Source organism: Alligator mississippiensis, chromosome 2 (genome assembly GCF_030867095.1).
Source record: "Alligator mississippiensis isolate rAllMis1 chromosome 2, rAllMis1, whole genome shotgun sequence".
Classification (NCBI taxonomy): Eukaryota; Metazoa; Chordata; order Crocodylia; family Alligatoridae; genus Alligator; species Alligator mississippiensis.
The window spans coordinates 225,458,078-225,475,534 of NC_081825.1; the positions used below are offsets into that span (position 1 = coordinate 225,458,078).

General features: G+C 45.6%; 1 protein-coding gene across 4 annotated transcripts in view; it reads right to left on the minus strand.

Moving 5' to 3' along the window:
* Positions 1-17,457, minus strand: part of TP53I11 (tumor protein p53 inducible protein 11) — a 55,630-nt gene that overhangs the window by 21,043 nt on the left and 17,130 nt on the right. For 2 of the 4 annotated variants that reach the window (XM_059722776.1, XM_014602312.3), the window contains exon 2: positions 3,343-3,506. In XM_059722776.1, the coding sequence (XP_059578759.1) occupies positions 3,343-3,471 (129 nt within the window). In that variant the 5' untranslated portion in view covers positions 3,472-3,506. Of the gene's footprint in view, positions 1-3,342; positions 3,507-5,466; positions 5,635-17,457 lie in introns of all 4 variants that reach the window. The other 2 variants (XM_014602313.3, XM_014602314.3) reach the window with 2 other exon arrangements.

The window sequence follows — 17,457 nt, forward strand, 5'->3', positions numbered from 1 at the left end:
TTTTACTGACCTCATGTTTTCCCTGTCTCGGGATCTAAAATTCTAGTGTGTTGTGATCACTTCCTCCCAAGTTACCCATCACCTTCACATCCTCCAACAGCTCTTCCCTGTTGGTCAGGACAAGATCAAAGATAGTTGTATCTTCCACCTTCTTGAAGAGAAAGTTGTTCTCCACGCAAGTTAGGAACTGGTTTGACATTATGTTTGGCTGCATTGTTCTTCTACCAAATGTCTGGAAAATTGACGAGTCCCGTCAGTACCATCCCATAGCTTTTGGACAGATTTGTCACCTGCTTGAGAAGTACCTCATCCTCTTCGTCTTCCTGATTAGGTGGCCTATAATGAATCCCCACCATTACACCAGTGCAGCGTATTTCACCTCTCATCTTCATCCAAATGCATTCTGCTTTGCCATCTTCTTCCTCCTGAACCAGGGAACAAGTGTATGTGTTTTTGATGTACAAGGCAATACCACCATCTTTTCTCCCAACCCTGTCCTTCTGAAACACAGCGCAACCCTCCATGCTCATATTTCAGTTATAAGGGCTGTCCCGCCAAGTCTCTGTGATGACAATCAAGTTGTAGTTCTTTTCCTAGGCAGGAGCTTGTGAAAAGAACTACTCATATTGTTTATTCTCCATACTGCTCATATTTGTATACATGCATCAGATGCATTTTGCATCTTGACCTCCTCCCTTTCTTTTTGTGTGACTTGTTTCAGTTCTGTAGCAATTTGGCCCTCTCTCAGAATTACACTGCTTCAAGTCCTTTCTCCTTTGGACTGTGTGCACTGTTGCTGGGGGGGGTTTGATCACCATCCCTCATGGAACCTAGTTTAAAAACCCTCCTGACTAGGTTGGCCAGATGACACCCAAAGATACTCTTCCCTGCTCCTGTCAGATGGATCCTCTCTCTTCATAGCAGTCTTCCTCTCAAGAACATCCATCCATTGTCAAAGAAGCTGAAGTCTTAACACTGACACCACCATCTCAGCCATGCGTTCACTTCCAGGATACTATGGTCTCTGCCTTGACCCTTGCCTTCCACAGGAAGGATCAATGACGATGAGAACACCACTTGTGCCCCAAGCTCCTTAATCCTTCTGTCAGGAGCCTCATGGTCACCTCTGATGTGATCAGTATTTTCCTGGACGTATCATTGGCAACTACACAGACAAACAGAAAGGGGTAGTGGTCCAAAGGACAGATGAGCTTTGGCAGACTCTCTGAATTTGGGCTGCAGGCACGCAGCATGTCTCCCAGGTCCCCAAATCTGGACAAATTGGTGCCTTTGTCCCCTGCAGAGGGGAGTCACTAACCAATACTACTATTCTTTTCTTTCTTTGTGCAGTGGTCTTGGAGCCCCTGTACTTGGAGCCTTGCACTTCCTGCTCTCTAGGCTGCTGCCTCCTCTGCCTCATGCCTGCAGATGTCCTCTCCTCTGCCTCAGCAGTTCCACCGCAGACTGCTTGAAAGGAGTTGCTGACTTCAGTCCTCTCCTCTTCAGTTCTAGAGACTTCCCTTCTTCGAGTAGTCACATGCTGCCACTTCTCCACATTGCTCTTTGGCCCCTCCAGTACCAGCCTTTCTGAACTCTTGTCCAAATAATCTTCCTGATCCCAGATGCAATGCAGCATGGATACCCATGCTTCCAATCCGTGAATCTTCTCCTCCAGGGAAGACACCAGCTTACACTTCATATGGATGAAGTGCTCCTGGCCTTCTGAAAGGAACATGAACCTGGCACCCCCCATGCAGGTCACAACAGCTGACCCAGACTACATTTGTGCCTCCTTTGCTCCCTGGAGCATACCTATACTGCTTCCAGGCAGCCACAGTCAGAGGCACTGGCAGGCTCCGCTGCCCAGCACCAGTTCCACCTCCATTGAAAGTAACAAAGGTTACAAGATTGGGAAAGAGGCTCCATCAACCAGCAGCATCTCCATCATAGACAACAGCCAGCATTGTTAGACATCATACTTCATCATAGCTGTTGCCTACAAAAGCTCATGCCTCTGAACCAAACTACGAAAGGGAGAGAGTCAAGTGGTCACAGAAACACATAGATACATGTGCATGGCCTGTTTCTTTTTTTTTCCCCAGAGCCATTTTCAGTCATTCATGAGGTCCAGAAATTGCAGCACAGCAAATACTTTATGGTCCTAGGGGTGATGGGCCGTTTAAAATCCTAAATAAAGCATATACTAGGATTTGAGAAAGTCAAGCCTAATTTCTAATCAATCCCCTATCTCTCCCCACAAAATTCCTCCCTCCCCATTTCCCTCTTATTAGTCTCTTCCAATGAGCATACCGTCTCCTAGTTTCCATCTACCTCTACATACACTCCTGTTGTTTCCTTCTTTCCTGCCTTCCCCAGTTATCTTCCTTGCCCATCCTGTTCTGAATTGCTTCACTGATCAAGATGTTAGATATTATGTTACACTTGGGAAAAAACAGGCACTTGGAGAGGTGACTGCACCTCATCGCTTAGTCCTTTCCTCAGGCAGAAAACCAGCCCCATTATCCCAGCCAGTCTTTCTTAGAAACCTATTTTCATCATCTAGAGAGGAGCCTGAACCTCTGATTTCACATTCAGATACAGGGTGTTGTTTTTGCTCATCCAAGAGACAGGCCCAAGATATTTGCTCAGATCAGGATCTGAACGTCCACAAAGCTTGGGGAGTATTGGAATCTGAAGGTCTCTTCCCCACGAGCCATTTATCTGTACCTCAGACAGAAAAAAAAAGATCTGTCAACTCAGATTCATGCCACTATTTATCCAGTTATTTCTCACATTTATTGGCCATTCTTCTGCAGTGACATCTCTCTCCAGTGACTGCTGACCTGCCATTAAGCCTTCACAGCACCAGAAAATTCAAATGTAGAGCATCTCCTTGCTTCTAACCCCCAAGGGTAAATGTCCTATGAGCTTCTGTTTATCATGATACCCCTGTGAATATTTAGCCCAGAAAAACTGAATTCATAAATAGGCAAGTTGCGCATGTCTTTTTCCTCGCTCCAGCATGTGAAAACATTATAACTGAGCCTCTTGAGTCTTAATGTGACTTTCAAATGCACTTGTTCATTTCACAGACCAGACAGGGGACCAGTTTTTCCTCTTTGTGCAGGCCCTAAAGAAGGAGGTGCAAGCTCCCAAATTCTCACACTCTCCATGGACATCAAGGGGGTGACCATTTTTAAGAGCGTTTTTTATCACCTTTCTCCTTGCTGCAGAGCTGCCAAAAATATGGCCCTCATTATTTCTCTCTTAGGGCCAGCCAGTCCCTTCTCTGTACACCTGCAAAGGTGCTATATTACCACAGTCTCCTCTGGCAGTCCTTACCTTTGATCTATGAACCTCCCCATCATCATCTTCCCCTCCAACTCCTAAGATCTTCCGTGTCTTCAGTCGGCTCACTAGGTCCGTCTGGCTGTGCTTCTTCATCAAAGGTGGGGGCTGCTTGGTTGCCATAGTGACTCACGTGCAGTCGCTGGCTTGGGCAGAAACTGAAATGACAACGTCCAGAAAATAAGCATCGCTTAGCAGGGGCTCAATCCTATGAGGGACTTAGTACGCTCTCCTTAAAGGAACTAAAAAGCATCTTAAAAGATGTGTCTAGCCCATCTGATGAAATATTCAGCATCTGGCATGATTGGGCATTTATAGATGTGCTTTGAGGGGTCTGGGGGGTTGCTTTAATTAGTACAGCTCCAAGAGCCGTGCTAATTAGAAGCACCCGGAGTGTCACGTGTGTCAGCGTTCCTGCACTGAGAAATGGCGGTGGGGCGCTTTGAACTAAAGCTTGAACGAGCTTTAGTTTAAAGAGTCCTACCATTTTTCAGTGTAGGGACACTGATACACGTGATGCTGGAATCTGCAGTAATTACCATGCTCCAGCAGCCTTGATTAATCGAATCTGCTCCAACCTCCTGGAAGTACAGCATGTTGGAGCAGGCTCCCTGCACATGTATAGGAGCCAGTGAGTTCCAAAGTAGTTGGGCCCCTCTGTGAACATCAGGCCATTACTCTTCTCATTACAGGGCAGGCAAGTAGCATGTCTAGGGGTTCATAGATGTTAGGGTTGGAAGGGACCTCAGTAGGTCATCAAGTCCGACACCCTGCTCTGGCCAGGAAAGAGTGCTGGGATCAGATGACCCCAGCTAGATGCTCGTCCAGTCTCCCCTTGAAGACCCCCAAGGCAGGAGAGAGCACCACCTCCCTTGGAAGCCCATTCCAGATTCTGGCAACCCTTACCGAAAAGAAGTTCTTTCTAATGTCCAGCCTAAATCTGCTCTCCATCAATTTGTGGCCGTTGTTCCTAGTTACTCCAGGTGCCCTAGTATATACAGCATCTCCGATTCCCTGCTGCCCTCCCCTGATTAACTTATAGGCAGCCACAAGATCACCTCTCAGCCTTCCCTTGCAAAGGCTGAAGAGATCCAGGTCCCTCAGTCTCTCCTCGTAGGACCTTGCCTGCAGGCCTCTGACCATCCGAGTGGCCCTCCTCTGAACCCTCTCAAGATTGGGTTGGGCGAGTGAGGCACCAGCCCTGATTTAGAGGGGGCACCAGACTGGCAGCCTCTGGGGAGCCCATGCCATGGGGTTATTGCAGCAGCCTGAGCCCTCAGTGCCATAGCACCAGCCACAGCAGTAGCAGCTACCATTCATCTCTGCTCAGCCTGTGAGCAAGGAGAGCAATAAGTATCGAAAGATCAACCACTAGGGGAGTTCTTATAAAAAATGGTCATGTGTCCACACAAGAAGAGAACCCCAAGTCTTTTAAAGCTGCCCAGGAGGGAGATCCACTCAGAAGAGTGGCAGCCACCTTATCCCTAGGGATCCGTTCCTCTCCCACCACATCAAAAGACCCAGAGAAAAATCTGTCTATGGAGCATAAATTATACATTTTGAGTTTCTTCAGACTCAGAGAAGTGGCTGGAAATCTATCTAAGAAACCTTCAGCATAAGCATTCTTTTCACGGCTGCTCCAATTAAACCTCTGTTCTATGTGCTTTTATCTTCCTAATTATAGTGGGTGGGAGAGCTTTGTTATCAGCTGGGAGCCTGTCTTCCCTCCAGATGACAGAAGGAGGAGAGTCCTGCCAATCTAAAACATTCTGTTGGCCTAGCTTAAGTGCTTTTAAAGGGATACTGTCTGCTACTTCAAGGCTGTCCAATCTGCCCACTTCCCATCAGGCTGAAGTAGACCATATTTGCAAGGTTCCCTCTGGCACAAGCTTCTCTAAAAGATCAGCATGATGTCTGATAGTCCTCTGTTTGTATGGCTGCTCTGTGATGCCTAAGAATAGCCCAGTGAGACACTGTTTAAAAAGCAAAATTGAATAGGAACTGGTTTTTCCAGTCCCACAAAACCCTGAGATTAATTTCCTTCACACCCCTGTTGGATTGAAACTGAGACCTTTCCATTAAAAAAAAACAAAAACAAAAAAAACCAAAGAGATTCACCCTAAACTGTAGGATGGCCCAAGCCTTCACCTGAATCATGCAGCACATGGACTGGAGCCAGGTTCTACTACGTATCAGGTAAGTGTCGGATCAGGTGGCTAATATGGAGTAGGTCTCTCTTTTTGTAGTCAAAACCAAGGGAACGTTACTCTCAGAATGGGTAGGTTCCTGCGGAAAAATGTCAACAGATAGGCAGTTTCTAATGAAAAACCATATTGTCAAATAAATTCTCTTTCAAAATCCTCTGTCTGAATATAGAAGGCCAGTGTGTCTGAGCATAATTGTGTGGGGGTGCGTGACCGCTGAGAAGTGGGACAGTGAGTAATGTGGAGATAAGCGGGCAGTTCTGGACACGTGCCAGCCCCCCTTGGATTTCACTTGTTGACTAAATAGAACAAGGTTCAATTCTCACCTTTGTGACATTTCTTTGTCTGTAATGGGATAATGCAAATGCAACTGCAAGTCAGAATAGGGTTGCTTTGACAGATTTGTCAGGTACGGTGGCTCAGCACTTGAATAGCAAGGGCTGCTTCAGATCAGGAGCTGAGGCCTGGTCTACATTACATAGTACTGCCAGCAACGCTGCAAGTGCCTTCTCACACTAAGCTTCCAAGTGGCAACTTCCATGTGACAGTCACTCACCGTTGGTCAATGACTGTCATTTACCAGTCATTCAGCAGGTTTGTTGTGACGCCGCCCAGTCCACCAATGCGCGCACCACTTTGAGGTCCAATGACTCGATACTGAGGCAGAACAGCGGCGGCAGAGGAAGGAGAAGGAGACCAGCCTGGGGCTACAAATCCCACTCCCCCGTGCAACAACATGCCCCCATTGCCAAAGAATGTGTGCATCCAGAATCAGGCTCCTCGGTCACCTGAGGACCCATTAAGCCTGATGGATGTCATCCTCAACTCCAAGGGACTGCCACCGCCGCCTCCTCATACTAAGCTTCTAAGTGGCAACTTCCATGTGACACCCATTCACCATCCCATCCTGGTCTTGTAGAGCCTACACCTGGAAACAGCTGATGCATGCAGATCTACAGTTCACCCATCCACTCTTCTCTTTCCTCACCTGAACTGAGTCCCACAGGAGCATATGCTTCCCAGACTCGTAAAGCCACCAAAGGCCTATCCAGTCTTGAGAAGTATGTTGTCTTCAGGGAACAGTGGAGCAGGAGACAACAGAAGCCCACAGAGGAAAGTAACAGAAAATACTGGGAGGAAGAAACGAGTATTGACTGGGGAAAAAGGGGAGATGCTAGCTGGCATCTGTGCCATACTGGGCCTGGTGCGAGGGGACCAGAGCACCACGTGTGAGGAATCCTATGAGGCCATTGGAAGTAAACTCCAGTTCAAACAGTGCTTGGAGCTTTCTCCATTCAGATGGGGCTGTGGCCTGATTTGCCTTCATTCCCTCTGGGCTTGGTCGGAAAACAAAACATTTTTTTTTAAGCTATTATGGTGACTCAGATCTGTAAACCGAATACATCAGAGAGACAGCTTGAATCAAGTCTGGGCAGCCACAAGAGTCTCATCTGGTTAATCCCTTCCCACTCCGGATTTGTCTATAGCTGTCCCAAGGGAAAAGAATCTGTATTTCTATCAAAAGGAGAAAGGACTTTTGGGGAGTATTTTAGATTGTCTGAATTAGCCGATAGAAGATCTTCTGGTGCCAGACGAAGAGGGGATTTCTTACATGTAGTGTTTCCCTGTCTCAGATGGACTTGGTTCTCTAGCAGTTTATTTTTGTGAATAAGAGAATAAGAGCAAATACTCTTGTTCTGAGAATTTTCCAAGAGTGCCGACATTGTTCTTTCTATCACACAGATCTATATGTCTTGTTAAGACAAAGGCTGTGGCTGACCGCTGTCTACTAAAAGTTAATTACATTGCTCTCAACACAGTATTGACAGAATGCTTTCCACCTAAGCAGCTATGCCATTTATTGGCTTCCAGACACATTGCTTTGTATCGCATTTTTCTGTAAAATACATCCCCTTTTCCACACCAAAGCATGAGGCAGGCAAGCAGTTCAGAAGAATCAACTAATTCAAATTTTGCCCCTATATCAGCCCCCAAATTCTACACAAAATCTGAAATAGATCTGTGCCCTGAAAATTGAACCAGTGCCTCCCAAATCTGACTCTAAGCTAGCCCTTTCAAATCAAAAACTGAGGCTCAAGACCTCTGGGCAAATATTTATATTGTTCCTTCAAACATACACAATTTCTGTAGCTTCTCTGCTTCCTGCCTAGACTCTGAAGCGCAAATACCGAGGCAGGTTGTCCCCACGGGATTTCCATCATGGCTTCAGTCCCTGTAACATGAAAGTCAGTTGATCTCAAATTGAGATTCCACAAGAAGGCCTGTTCTCATGCCTATCTCTACCCATCTTTTCTGATCAATGGCATTTGGATCAGGCCAAATAAACATTGGACCTATATGAGGCTTCTTCTGCCCAAAATTAATCCCATGAAAATGCAGGGTTAATCTGTCACTGACTAAAATGAGGCAGAGAAGAGACAGAATGAGAAAGTCAAAATTCAGGACTATGGATGGCTAGTGAAGAACAAACTGAGAGGGTTGACTCTGCCTGATGACTTTCATGTTACAGGGGCTGAATCCTTGAATATTTATCCATCCTCCCCCTGAAATCTTTTGTTAAAGGATTTGTGTTCTGTAAGCAGACCAGGCTGCCTCCCACAGCAAAGGATGAGGCGATGTTTTATTGTAGATGGGCTGGCTGCCAGAACCATTGGCACTGATTCCCCAATTAACAGCTATTAAATTAATGTTAAGTGCCTGATTCTAGGTCCCCAAAGCAAATGGAATCCAGAGTGATGGTTTCCGCTCGTGGCCCCGCTGCCCTTCGGATATGGCTGAGCACAGCAGAGAAGGAAGAGATTCCTCTATAGTGCCCTAGGATAACAAATGCTCAGCCTTTCAGAAGGATTATAACTCCCCTCAGCCAAGACATTTGGGTATATACTTAACTGCAGGGACAGATTATCTGTCCCTTCCAATGTGTGCTGTGACAGGGATGAAAGAAGTGTGAGACTTGCTAAATCCTGCCAAAAGGAAGGAACTGTCTCAGTGGCAGCATTCCCCAGCCTCCAAACATATAGAAGTCATGAACACCACAGCTTTGAGGCTCAGCTTTACCAGGGTTAAGGATACATGTCTAAGGAAACCCACTTAATGCACTATCCCAGGCATATCCCTACATCAGCTCACCCCTAGCGAGATATCGCAGGAATATAATGCTGGCTCTGCCTCCTATAACATTCCTCTTCCTGGTGAGAGACTTCAGAGGAAGGATTTGTTTTTAAACAGATATTTAAATTCTGGAGGATATGCATCACTGCGGTGTCTCCTGTGTGTGTAACAAGCCAGGCAGAGAATGGGGGCAGAGGTAAAATAGGAAGGCCCAGGGGACTGAGAATGATATATGAAGTCTTTTATGTCTCAAGGAAGCAGTTTCACACTGACCCGAGGCCAAAATTCACTACCATCTGTTGTCCCATCAGTTGCTTCTGGGATGTGAGTATATGCATCTCAGTACAATCCCTAATGGATGTTTGCCCACTTTATTATTACTAGGCTGTCCTAATCTGTGCCAGGGGATTGGCCAAAAGCCAGGACAACACATGGCTAGCAAGATGGAACACAAAAGACTAAGGCCACTTTTTTTTTGCACATACCTTCCCTGATGAACACCACTCTGGCCTGGACCAGGATCTAGTTTTGTGCCTCAGGTTCCACATTTGGACATGGGAATAATATCGACTTTACAGAAATTAGATGAAAGAGTTATTCATTCGTGATCGTAAAACATTCTTAGGGAGAAGCTACCAAAGAAATCAAAAAGCATTAGATTAGATTATATCTGACCTACATTCAGAAGACGTGTTGTTGTAGCTTGTGCTTTTAAAATAAAAACACCTTATTCTCATCCATTTCTCCTTAATCCCATTTCAGAGCATTCAAATCGCTGCACAGACCAATAACCCTGGACAGGGTAGTCCTATGCCACATGAGCTAATCATTGGTAGTGTCTAAATGCGATTAAAAGAATGATTGCTTAACAAGAGTTTCTTTTCTTCCCAGGCTCCTCTTATTCTCTCCTTCCACACTCAATTCAGTTTGAAAGCTACAGCTTATTGGTGCAGAGACCCAATAATACTATACCAAAGATAGCTCAATCTCACCCCACCTCCATACCTATCATTCCCTCTCCATTTGTTCCTCACAGCCTAACAGCTTACAGAGTTTCAGGAAGGAGCAAACCGCTAAAATGTAAGGGACAAATCCATTCAGAGAATGAAGCTTAGATGCAAGAATCTTTGGGAAATCAAATCTGCCTTCACACTGGGCCAAGCTTGAGGCTGAATTTTGTGCTGAGGAAAAGCATCAGATTTACAGCTACGTCCACCAAAGACACACAGGCCAAGCACCAGCAGGGCAGATTTCCACCTTAAATACCAATACATTCATCACACCCTCAAACATAACCTGGAAAGAGCAATTCTAGGAGAGAAAGTCCCCATTCAGGCTTGATCTCTCTAGTGAAACTGCCAATTACTTGTCCCTTTTATCCTCTTACATTTCCTTGGTGCCCTCTTGTCTCAGCTGCTCAACCAAGTCAGTAATGAAGTACCCTTCCTACCAAGCCAATACATCTCCCAAAGCACATGTCTTGCCCTCTCTTACTAGGAAGGCTGCAAATATTACTGGTCTCTGGTTGTGCCCTGAGATCCCCACAGCAACACCTCCACAGTGTCATCTGTGCATTGACAAAGTGAAATGGGCTTGAGGCAGGATCTCTGGAGGCAGAGCAGTAAACACCACTTATCTGCAAGACACTCATTTCTGCTACCTGACGCATCCACACTGGCCAAAGGGCTGTTATTATTCCATCAAGCTCTGGTTTTAGATCGCCTGTATTGCTCACTTCAGTGTCCACACGTAAGGTCTTAAATAGTCTTTAAATGACTAACTTCAGTGAGCACTGAAGTTCTTACCGGGCACATCTACATGTGCAATTAATGTGCATGAATAAACTCCAGAGCTTATTGCTCCTGGGTTTATTCATGTACAGCACACTGAAGCCGACACCAACCCAGGCTCAATGTGTTGCGGAGGGGCTTGCTGGGGCACGGGGGTGCTTCAGTCTGGACCTAGCTGGCAGGCAGCCCCCACACTGAAGCACTCATGCCCCAGCCAGCCAGTCAGCATTTACACGTGTGCAGCTACACAGGAAAAAACTCCGGAGCAGGCTAGTACTTTCACTTACAAGTACTAGCCTTCTCTGGAGTATACTAGTTTCATGCGCCCTAATAGGGGCACACGTGTAAACATGGAGGAATTCACTGCAGAGCTATATAGGCAGCTCTGCAGAAAACTTCTTGTGTAGACACGCCCACATATTCTTTATATAATACTGAGCATTTATAATGTATACTGCTATTAGTAACTAATCAATCCTCAAACTGCATCTGGGAGGTAAGTACTAATACCTTTATTTCTACAGATATGGAAACCGAGGCACAGCTCCGTAAGCCATATGTAATATGGTCACATAGCCAGGTAGATGTAAAGCAGACGTTGAAACCAAGGAGCTGTCCCAATTCCTAGCCAATCCTTTAGATCCATGCGTCTCCCAAGACCATATAAGCCTTTTGCTTCTACTTTCCTTTGCCCTTTATGCTGTATATCTTCACTCAGCTCATAGGAAGACTCTCAATGTGATGGTAAGATTTTCCCCAACACAGAAAAGGAATAAATGAGGTAGCTAAAAGTAAAGCCACTTCTCTCTTGCACAAAGAGCCAGCACTGAATTCTGCTAGCAAATAGCTGTCAGGCAAGCACAGACATTGTTCCTTTTATTTCCTTCAGGAATAATAATAACATGCCATTATTGGTAGGTAAATTGGCTTCATTATCATTTTAAACTGGGGAATTATCTGATTCTGGGAAATGGAATATGAATTATTTATCTCATGGATTGTCAGTTTAGAACTAGCTTATTTTAGCAGTCACCCAGGGTCATTACCATGAGATGACTGTGGCCTGTGTGAAATAAGTTTGCCCAGTTTGCTCTGATTCCTATGGGGCAAGAACACAAATAAACCCTCTTGTTGACAGTCACAGCATAGGGACAGAAGTCTTTCAGCAGCACAGCAACCAAGAGGGATGGGCAATAGGAGGTGACCAGGGCACTAGACACGGACAGTGATTGAGGGTTGGGGGGAACCAAATAGCAGCCGTTGTGCCAGTGACTTGACTGCCATTGCTGGCAGCCCAGTTACAGAACTGCCCAGTTACGCCTCCATAGAGGGGCTAAGGGCTGAACGAGCCATCATGTCTGAACTTTCCTCTCACATTGCTAGAGAGGCCCATTCTCTAGTATGGCACATTCCTTTGATTTACTTCAGGTGTTGAAGAAGAGCAAACTTCTGGTACCTGGTTGCTCTCGCAATAGCTAGAGATCTAGATAAAAAATAGTCGAGACGGGCAAAAGTGGCACAAATGTGTTGACATTTCAGAACGAGCAGCTTGTGGCAATTTTTTCTTATCGTGACCCATCTTAAGAATGCTAATAACTCTCTCCTAGGTTTTAGTTCTCTCTGAGAGGTTGGCCTCATCCTTCTGTAAGTCAGCTGCCTACATTCCTTGTAAAAAGAAAGCTGCCGGGCGTCACTAACTCCCAGATGGAGAGCTGAGGGATGGAGGATGGCAGAGATTTCAGAACTCTAACGCTGGGGCAGCGCAAGGTAGATTCTCATGCAAGGGTGCGTCAATCATGCCGTGCACTTGGCTCTCCGAACTGGGACTAATGACTGTGGCATTTCTCTTGCTGCCTTGTTTTGTAAGGCCTAAGAGTAATTCATTTGTCCACCTTCTCTGCTGTCTTTCCCAGGCTTTGGCTGCGCCTGCTCTGACAGGGCAAGCTTGGGAATTGTTAAGTTCAGGGGCAAATTGCTGTACACATGAAGGCAACTATGGCCACAGGACTCTGAGAAAGAGCTCGGGCTTCAGAGTGTGGGCTGGGCAAAGAAAGGAAGGGAGTTGGGTATGGATCAACATCTGTCCTGTTTTAAGAACAAACAAGGCTGTTATCAGGAAGGGGGAAATCATCTTCTGTGTAATCCTGTTAAAAACATGTTAGACTAAAGCACTGCGATTATGTTATGTACTTATCTAGCCCCTGCTACTGAAGTACTGAGCACCTCTCAGTCTTCCCTGTGATTATCCTTATAGCAACCCTGAGAAGTAGATGGATTGCAAATTGGCTGAGGGGCTGCACTCAGAGTGGTGGTGGACGGGTCATATTCGACCTGGAGGGAAGTGGGCAGTGGAGTCCCCCAGGGCTCGGTCTTGGGGGCCCGCACTGTTCAATTTCTTTATTAGCCTCGACTTGGACGAGGGGGTGAAAAGCACCCTGTATAAATTCACGGACAACGCCAAGATTTGGGGTGAGGTGGGCACGCTAGAAGGGAGGAACAGGATACAGCTGGACTTGGACAGGTTACAGGGGTGAGCAAATGAGAACAGGATGGGATTCAGTACTGACAAGTACAGGGTACTGTACTTGGGCAGTAAGAACCAACAGCATACCTACAGGCTGGGGAACTCTCTTCTCGAAAGCACAGTGACAGAAAGAGATCTTGGAGTCATTATCAATTCCAAGATGAACATGGGCCGCCAATGTGAGGACGCAGTCAGCAAGGCTAACCGCACCTTGTCATGCATTTGCAGATGCATCACAAGCAGAGCCAAGGAGGTGGTCCTCCCCCTCTATGCGACGCTGGTCAGGGTGCAGTTGGAGTACTGCGTCCAGTTCCGGGTGCTGCACTTCAGGAGGGATGTGGACAGCATTGAGAGGTTCCAAAGGATTGAGACGGTCACTTGCATGATGCAGGGACATCAGGGCAGGCCCTACGCGGGGAGGCTACGGGACCTTTCCCTGTTCAGCCTCCACAAGGGAAGGCTGAGAGGGGACCTAGTGGCTGTCTATAAACTTACTGGGGGGACCAGCAAGAAATGGGAGTGCCTTCGAGTGCCCTTGTTCCCTCGAGTGCCTCCTGGAGTAACAAGGAATAACGGCGATAAGTTGTTAGAAAGTAGGTTTAGACTAGATATCAGGAGGCACTACTTCACAGTCAGGGTGGCCAGGATCTGGAACCAACTTCCAAGGGAAGCAGTGCTGGCTCCTATCCTGGGGGTCTTTAAGAGGAGGCTTGATGATTACCTAGCTGGGATTATTTGAGCCCAGTTCTCTCTCCTGCCCAGGACAGGGGGTAGGACTAGAAGATCTGCAAGGTCCCTTCTGACCCTAAATCTATGAATCTATGAAAAGTAGGGTACCACTTTAGAGACAGACATTGGAGGTACAGAGAAGCTGAGGGCCAGCTCCACAAAGTTAGGCATCTAACTCTTATTTAAGTGCCTAGCACCCATTGATTTCAAATCAGAGTTAAGTCAATAGACATCTCTACGGAGGTGGCCGTTAGCAACTTTTCCAAAGTCACACGGAAAATCTGTGGTAAAGCAGAACATCGTCCCAGGGTTTTCTAATGTAATAGAAGTAGTCCTTTAAATCTTTATCAGACTAGGAGTCCCCATGTGGTAGCCACATGAGGTGAGAGATACTACAAGTCTCACACTGATTAGAACTTAGCCCCCCCAACCCAGATTTCTCATTTCTCTCTGGCAATTTAAATAGCTGTTGCAACAAAAAGAACTGAGAAATCAGAGTAGATTTCTTGTGTCTTAATCTATTTTTGTCTCTCTGCTTTCAACCAGTCATAGCAGGTTATTATCTTCTATCCCAACTGATGCAACCTTTGTGACAATTGCAGCACATGGTGATGCATAACACAGAATGTCCTGTATGTTTAAAAAAATAGTACCATGACAGCCATTACTGGGGAAACATGGCCAGGTTAACATTGTCACCCCTTCCCTACATTGGAACAGTAAGGGCTCTCCCCTTTGTGCTTTCTACACGGTCTTTGCAGGTAAAGATGCCTCAGAGGTCATCAGGGAAAATAAAACCAGATCCAACTTGAATGGGACCAAACCTTCAGGCAGTAAAAATAATTAGCTCACAAACATTACAGTAATAACAGGTGATATACCAATCCAGTTCAGACTTGCACTGGCCATACAGGACCCATCTGCAATTCAAATCCAGTCATGAGCAAGAAAAATGAGATTCTTCTTCTGTAAGAACAACAGACCTTTACATAGTGAGGTGGCCCAGTGCGTCCTAGCACAATGTTTCTTGCCAGATTCTTTCCCTGCTGTATTCCAGTGTGCAACATTCAGCGACAGAATGATGTGGGTCTTGTTGCTAGACCAAGACAGGAATTGCTGGTTAAATGCCAAGAGGCAGGGACTCCAACACCTCCATTCTGCAGACTGACTCTCTTAACCAAAAGATAGTTTGTAATTTAATGTGATAAAAGTAAACTCACTGCAGCTCACAGGATGATCAAGAAGGCTTCCACAGCAATGCCAGATAAGCAGGAGAAGTTGTGTGTTAACTAAACACAGCTGCCTCTACATGTAACTTTAGAAACATAAAATCCAACTACTTTTAAGCCAGCTCTGCTCTCCTCATACCCCTAAAAGGTGTCCCATCAGTCTCGCACCTTCCACAATACTTCCTAGCTACGATGCATATTGCACCCAGTACTCGCAGACTGCTTGCAGTCTCATCGTATGCATCTTCCCCCTTCCTTCACCCTGATCGTGCTCTCATTAATCTTTTCCTCTACCCATTTTTCTTATGCCCCTTTCACTCCCTACATTGAATTTCTGGTGCTATTAGACTATACAGTAGAGTTACAATTTCCCATGTCATCACTTTATAATTTCTGCATGTCTCCCCTAAGGAAAGAGAGCAGCAAAGAAAATGAATGCATCATTATTATTAGCAAACCAATGCCTCCCCCACTCCCTTAGAAGAGCAAGCAGGGGGAGTTTGTATGGAGATAGTACTGTAACAAAGCTCACATCCTTGTTGCAGCAGCCATTGTGAGACCCCCACTCCACTCCTACCAGTAAGTAGCATGTCCTGGCATTGGGAGAAACTCCTCTTCTGGGTTGACAGCACATGCAAGTAGTTCCTTATGCTTCTCTCTGGAAATATTTAGGGCAAAGAAAATGAGAGTGGCTGGAAGAATGGGATAGGGAGGGGCTCAAGACAGAGCCCAAACAGGGTGTGTGGTGGGCACTGATTAGAACATCCTATCTTTACATCTCCCAGTGATATCAGTAATAAACTGTGACAGGGTTTTAAATAATACATTCAGTGTTTAAAAACATGGGAGAATATTCCCTCATGCAGTGAACAAACCCCAAGGTTAGTCTGAGGGCTTATTATAAAAACAAAAATAGCTGAGATCCAGTGTATAGGGAGTCTATTCTGTTTTCTCTGGAAAGAAAAGGCTTAGAGCTTGGAGGTGCAGCCCTCAGTATTGGTGGGCTAAATGTATCTGCGCAATGAAAGTCCCAAGCCATGACATTCAAGGCTATTTGCCTTACTGTAGCAGCCGCAGGATGTGTCTTGGTTCAGGGATTTTGTCCCAGGGATCTGAAGGATGACCAGGAACTTTTCTTCACCTCATTCACTTGATATGAAAAAAAATCTCAAGTTGAGCAATTTGTTTCTTTTCAGAGAGCATTTAATTCCCAGTATGAGGAAAAAAAAAACTCAATAATTTTATTTGTTTCCTTAAATCTGAGCTATAATTACACCCAGCACCCACATGATAATAGCCACCTGCAACAAATGTTCCAAAGACAGGAGTCTTCTCTCTTGAAGAATAAACACATTGTTGCATCCTGTATAAGTTTTGCCATGTGCTCTACCACAAGTTAAACATGATGTCCTACATTGTATGTCCTGTCATAGGCTGCACTTCTGTCACACCATACATGTCTATCAGACATTTGATTTGGTTGAGGCACACTGTGCACATCCTAGTTGTGCTGTGATGTGGATACACACTGAGACAGACTGTACTTGCACTCCCATGCCTTAGACACATTTTACTGCATGTGCACACGCTAATTCATACAACCACGTATACTTGGTAGGTGCTGTCCTACGCACATTTGCTTTTCTCAGAAGGTGCCCGACTGGTTACTGATGAACGTTTCAGTTGCTATATATAGTATACAAGGTGCAATCTCCTGGTTCAGTGGCTCCACTTTTGAAACATGTTTTGCATTTTCTTTCCATTCTCTCTAGTAATATGGTAGCTCTTAGCACTGAGCTGACTGCAGCAATCCATCAGCACAGAACTATTGTAGCTCTGATGACTCAAAACAACTGCATTTCCAGCTTCAAAGCAGCACCAGAATCCAGCTTGTTGCCTTAATAATTAATTGGACTGCCATGCCAAACAGCATACGGATAACTGCCTCACTTGTTCCACCAGGCTTGGACTGGAAACTCAAAGATAGGCTGTAAATTTCTCTATAGCTGCTAACAAAGGATATGGAGAGGCACTTGTGGGATATAAGCTTCCTTCACTCCAAAATGCATGAAGACTTCTCTCCAGATACTTTGACTGGTACTCAGATGATTCAGGTGTCCTTAAAATGTTACAAAACATTCCCCAAGGCATTAAGGGAGGGGAAGGAGGAGAAAGCTTAATGAGGAAGTGGTAAAAATATTCATTTTCGTGCCTTTTTAAAAAAGACCACTAAATGGCAGGTGTTCCACTTTGGTTCTTTCCCCACATACTCCAGCCTGGTGTATCTGCTGTACAGTCTGGGAGCCTAAACTTACCACTGCAGTGGATTTCTATTGGGTAACTCTGAGGAGTTGGGGAGAAGGGGGAGAATCCTTCCTCCGGCCTAACAACTTAAGAAGGCCTTAGACTCAGGATTAAGTGAGTCAAACATCAATATCCTCTCAACACTAAAAATCTCACATGGCTCAGTATCTGCTCTCCTATCTCAATTGAGGGTCCAG